Genomic DNA, 6,000 nt, shown 5'->3' with positions numbered 1-6,000 from the left:
AAAAAAAAAAAGATGCAATAGTTTCAGAAAGTTTCCAGGGTATGCATAATCCAAATGAATGGGAAACATTGCCAGAAGTAGTTTATTAATATAAACACTCAGTAAGAGCTGAGGGTTGCTGGCACTCTGAGAACTGGCTCCCACATATACTTACCAAGATGGATCTGCAGCAGGCCCTCAGAGGGAATTTAAGTTTCTTCCCAACTTGTCAATCTACTACAGAATATACAAGACACTGCACTCCATTACGTCACAACATTGTTTATTATGTGAATTTTTTTACAATACAAACAAAAAAATACAGGTATGCAATATATAGATACAGCTAATGCAGAATGGTGACTTTTTTTCTCTTCAAGAGGCCATGATTCCCATTTCTAGTAAACAAGACTGAATATAGGTAGAAACAGGCTGGTTGTTAGCTTCACGATTTGCCTAGAAATGATCTACAAATGCATGTTTTACTCCTGCTACTTACCATAAAGTGTAAAAAGGGAGTTAAAGTTTCCTTGTTGGTTTCTACCATATGAAAGATGCTATATTCTATTTTAGCAGGGCCAATATATGGAAAATATCTAAATTAAATGTTATTACAAAAATGAAGCAGTAATGAGATTCTGGCTAAAAGGGTACTAAATGAGAATAATATATATATATATATATTTAAAGAAAACAAAACAAACAAACAACAAAAAAGGCTGTTATAAAAAGCTCTAGGTGTACTGTAAGCATATAGGTTTTTTCCATGTGTACTTTTAAACAATGGAAGTGTCAAAAAATAGGGTCCACTGTGTTAGACTAAATACATTATTGTATAAGCTGTGTCAGATGGAACCTCTGTATTATAATTATCATAGAGAAGCATAGTTTGCATCATATTATGGCAATTTATCCTCAGTGAAAACCTTCCAGAGTCCTTTATTTTAGAATATTCTGTAAACAATCAAACCACCAGAACATGATTGTACAACAGTAAAATGTTTTCTTGCATTAAACTGAAGACATCTTTTTAATTTAAAAAAAAAAGAAAAAATGTAGAAAGGTACTTAGAGCTGTTAATTTCTAAGTACACAATATCCTAGACAATTCAAGGCATCTTAATCTCCTTCGAGAACAACAACAAAAAAATAATTTTTGTCATGCTGTTAAATCCATCATTATGGATAAAATTGGTGCAAATTGGTCAAACGGATCCAACAAACACTGATGTCCAAGCTGGCATATTGGCAACTAATACATAACTGGTGGTCATTAGAGTTTAAAAGATCTTGCCTTTCTTCTTGTTCTTTTCCAAGGTTCTAAGGAATGAGAAAACAATGAAGGTGAGGAACACTACACATGCTAGGCAACACATGGCAGCAACAGCCAATGCATATACAACTATGCTGTAATTTTAAGCAATGTATTTTCACTAAAAAAAAAAAAAAAACCTAAATTATTTAGAAGTAAATAGTGAACCAATATTAATCTATAAAATTATTTTTTTAGACAATCAAGTATCTGACAAAATTCTAAAACAAGCAGAAAATAACACAGTAAGACTCCATTTTCTTCATTTTAATTTACAAGAAATTTTTTTTCTCTAAAATTAAAACAGTAGAAACTTAAAAGATTACTCTGGTGCCCTTCCTACTTCCAGCTGCATCCTTAGATCCATCCACTTTGACAAATGTAGTTTCTTCTTTGATCAGACAACTCATAGGAAGGTGCTGGAGAAACAGCTAAGCTAAGTTCCTAGCTAGGAGAACATATTAGAGACTCCTCAAAGGACTCTCACATTCCAATGTTAAATGACACTAATTATCAAAAGAAAAAAAAAAACAATGTACAAACACTAATGAGTTCTGTATAAATTAAGAGGAGGAGATGATTACAAGTTATGTATCTCCTATTTACCTTAGGGAATTTATTCCAAAGATATAATTAAAGCATCTCCTAAGGGCTGGGAAGTAGAGCCTACCTAGTATGTGCAAGGTATCAGGTCCAACCCCAGCACCCTAAGCCACCAATGTACCCAGCACCCGAGGTGAGGAGGTAAGATACCAATTGTGATAAGCCAACTGTAGATACTGCTGTGATGGTGCTGAAGCATGACTAAGAGTTAAGCACAGAGAAACATCTGGGCTGAAGAAAACAGTATTACAGTACACTAAATGAACCTAAAAGCATTTACCATGAAGTCAGCTGGCTGGGACTGTGACGATTATGAGAATGTCCCTGTAGGCTCTCACATTCTCATTTGCTGGTGTACCTGCTTGGGAAGGATTAGGCAGTGTGGCCTTGTTAAGGAGTGTCACTGGGAGCAGGCTTTGGATCACGCTGTAAGCTCTCACACTGCTCTAGTGCAGCGGGCGAGCCGCCACCCATTCTCTCGTCACAAACCCAAACCCTAAATTAACGTTCTCTTACATAGAAAACTAAAGATGAGGTGTATAACAGAATATGGGTTTTTAATTTTTTAAAAATAAATAATCTACTTCTTAGGTCTCCTGATATTAGTTACCTCGAAGAGTTCTGTTGCTCTAAAATACGCTGCTGAGCTTCCCAGTTTGCTTTTTCTTCTTCAAACTGACGGCGTTTTTCCTCTAATTCTTTGTGCTGTGCTTCTAAATTCTTTTTCATTTGCTCATGGCGCCGCTGGAGCTAAATCAGAATCACAGATGAAGTAAATTGCTTAAGACATGTAGGGTAGATATTCTAGTGTCAAAAATGTGTGCCTGTGTCGCAGCATCAGAGTGCCACCTGGAAAGCACTGCTGAGATTTCTCCCACTGTGAAACCTGCCACCCAAAAAGGCAACAACTTCATAGAATTACCTTAGAAATCTTAAAATAACCTTTTTTTTTTAACAAATGCGACAAACTTCTATTTGTGTATATTTTACAAAAGACGACTGTTTATTTCTTTTTTAGGTTCACAAGTATTATGGAAGTTGAACAGAAAAAGCACTTACAAAGAAACAGCTGTGAACTACAGACTAGAAGATGACAATATAAAGAACTTATTCCCAGGTTTCCTAATCCAGGTTCAGAAATCTGAGCTAGCAGCTGGAGCAAGTAGTAAAGGATCTACTTCTAAATGGTTCCTGTAAAGGAGTGGTTCCCCAACATTATTCTTCATACAAATTTTACTTGGGATGCTTGCTAAAAATACTGAATCCTAAACTTTAATCAGGATCCAGTTATTAGAACCTTCAGGTGTTATATGTAGAAATCTGGATTTTTACCAGGTAGGTCTCCCAAGGCTGAGAACTAACGCTGTAAGGAATGCTGGCTCACAGCTGGTGAACTACAGAACCAAAAACCATACATCTAAAGGAACATCAGAAAGAAAATCACTGCAGCACTAGCCGATCTGTCTCTGAAGAAAACAATCAGCAATTAGTAAGAAAGAAGAAAACAGATTAAGTCACACTATATTAAATGCTCAATGACTCAGTTGAGATTATTCTGGAATTATATGCATTAAAGATTTATTAATAAAATTACTTGGGTTTAAACTTTAATATAATTTTGCATATAACTAATACACCATTGAAAGCAATTTTTTTATTCTGACTGCAAAGATTTCATTTAATTCCTATAAGAGAAATTTATGCCAAGGTGAGTCAAATCTGAAGTGAAACCTTCTTCATGACAGCAATTTACTAAGAAAAATGGAACACAAGAGAATTCAAATCCTGTACCAACCAAAGAGCTGGTGTAAAGGAATACAAAGCAATGACATACACACAATCCAGAACAGTAGTTTCCTCTGGGAGAGAGAGATGGCATATAAAGGACACACAGAACTGAAATGAAATCATAGTTATAGTTTTTCAAGCTGTGAAGTAAGCTTAAAGCTGTTTATTCTTTATGAGTAAGTAACACTTAAAATTTACAAATAAGTAAATTTTAAATTTCCATAGGTCACAATCAGTTGTTTACAAGAAAGCTTTGGGTAAGATGTATTAGGAAGCTGAAATTTTTTCAAATATTATAAAAGCAACTGGCCTGAAAGGCAAATGCTCAGCTGTACAGGTGCTGCCCACCAGGCCTGACCACCTGAGTGTAATCCCCACATTGGCTCCCACAGTTGTCTTCTAACCTCCACCCCTATGCCGTGATATGCATTTACTCCACACAAAAAGTAACTAAATTATGTCTAAAATAGATGTTCTGAGTTATCTAGGGCAGCAACAACAACCAAAACATGTACAAACTGTCATTATGCTGGCTTATGCATCTGCAGTACTAAGATATTTCATCCTTCCTTGCATCTACTTTTATTCTTCTATCTTATTATATTTGTGTATTATTTCTGAAAATGTATACAGACAGTTTAAACTTTAGTGAACATATTATTTAAAAAGAATACTGACAGACTGCTAATTAAACTGATTACCTCTGCTTCGGAGTCCTTCAATTTTTGAACTTTTTCTTTGACCTTCATCTCAAACACCTGTTCCATCTCCATCTCCATTTTCTTCATCTTGGCTACATGTTCCCTTCTTTCTTCTTCCATCTGTGCCAGAGGGCTCCTGCCACCAACATTTAGGAATAATCGTTAAGGTCTGTAAGTCAAAACTGTGAACCAAATTCTCAATAAGCTGATGGGAACAATGAGACACTACAGATGCCTTTATCATTTGGATGCATACAAACATTTTAGACACAAATTCCAAGTTTTATATAATACATATGAATGAAGAATCCTTCAGAAACTGTAAAATGTATAAATATGCTCATAACTATAAAGTTAACACCCTCTCCATTAGTATTCTATTTAAATCTAAATCTCTATACATGATTACTATGAAGTAAAACCTAAGAATAAAACTGTTGGGAAGCTGTTTTTTAAATCTTGTGTGCCTTAGTTCTAAAGATGATTGTTCTGGCCTGTTTTTAAGTTACCTGACACAAACTAAAGCCAGCTGAGAGTAGAAACCTGAATTGAGAAAATGCCTTCATAAGATTAAACTGTAGGTAAGCCTATGGGTCATTTTCCTAATTAGTGATTGATGGGGGAAACCCAGCCCATTGTGGGCTGTGCCACCCTGGACTGGTGGGGACTGGTGGGTCCTGGTTTATAGAAGATGGCAAGTTGAGCAAACCATGAGGAGTAAGCCAGTAAGCAGCACGCTTCCCTGGCCTCTGCATCGACTCTTGCCTTAAAGTTTCTGCCCTGTTTTGAGTGCCCTGATTTCCTTCAGTGATGAACTGTATTATGGAAATTTAAGTAAAATAAACCCTTTCTTCCCCAAGTTGCTTTTGGTCATGGTGTTTTATCATAGCAACAGAAACTAGAACTAAGACAATGTGATATTTGAAATAAACTGTACAAGAAAAACCAAAGAGGAAAAGTCCCAAAATACATCCATAAAAAAACTACAAAACATCACATGATTTTTTTCCTGAAAAAAATAATTTAGTGGGAGCAAAAAATAACTTAGCTAATAAAGTCAGTATGTAGAAATGTGTTTAGTTCTACTAAAATTTCAAGTATTATAATCACCTCTAAGATAACTACTGATGTTACAACTCCATTATTATTATTTATGCAACTCAACTGAAATGCTGAAGAAAACTATCATCTAATACCTAAAATACCATTTAGGTTATATAGACTACTTTTATGTTCTTTATAACTTTAATGCCAATGAAAATCCATTCATTTAAAATATTTTAGTGTCTTAAGCTTTAAATATTTTCAGTAAGTTAAACAAAAGTTTCTGAAATGCTAGTATAGACTTTAAAGAATTAAATAAAAAAACTAGTTCTTAAAACATTAAAGTCCACGGAGATCTTTCAAAGAAGGTGAAATAAAATACAATGTTATGAAGGGAGAAAGGAAGAATATCCCTACAAGAAAGAGTAAATAGGGGTATGGTAGGGGAGCGCAGGAAGGAAGTATGAGGAAAGATAACTAACACTCAAGGCCTGTTAAAAAGCCATATGAAAATGTACTACTGTAGATGCTTTCTAAAACATACACATATAGAAGGATGTTAAATGAAGTTATC

The 6,000-nt window shown here is 34.8% G+C and overlaps 1 protein-coding gene across 1 annotated transcript in view; it reads right to left on the bottom strand.

Moving 5' to 3' along the window:
• Nucleotides 1-241: 241 nt before the first annotated feature.
• Nucleotides 242-6,000, bottom strand: part of SEPTIN7 (septin 7) — a gene marked incomplete at its 5' end in the record, with an annotated part of 54,165 nt that continues 48,406 nt past the window's right edge. Inside the window, 3 exons of the mRNA XM_080929817.1 lie at nucleotides 242-1,298; nucleotides 2,504-2,643; nucleotides 4,383-4,518. Of these exons, the coding sequence (XP_080785943.1) occupies nucleotides 1,259-1,298; nucleotides 2,504-2,643; nucleotides 4,383-4,518 (316 nt within the window). The 3' untranslated portion in view covers nucleotides 242-1,258. The remainder of the gene's footprint in view (nucleotides 1,299-2,503; nucleotides 2,644-4,382; nucleotides 4,519-6,000) is intronic.

Source organism: Micromys minutus, assembly GCF_963924665.1.
Source record: "Micromys minutus genome assembly, chromosome: 16".
NCBI classification, from domain to species: Eukaryota; Metazoa; Chordata; class Mammalia; order Rodentia; family Muridae; genus Micromys; species Micromys minutus.
The sequence above is the reverse complement of the archived record's forward strand: the minus strand, read 5'-3'. Positions and strand labels throughout refer to the sequence as shown.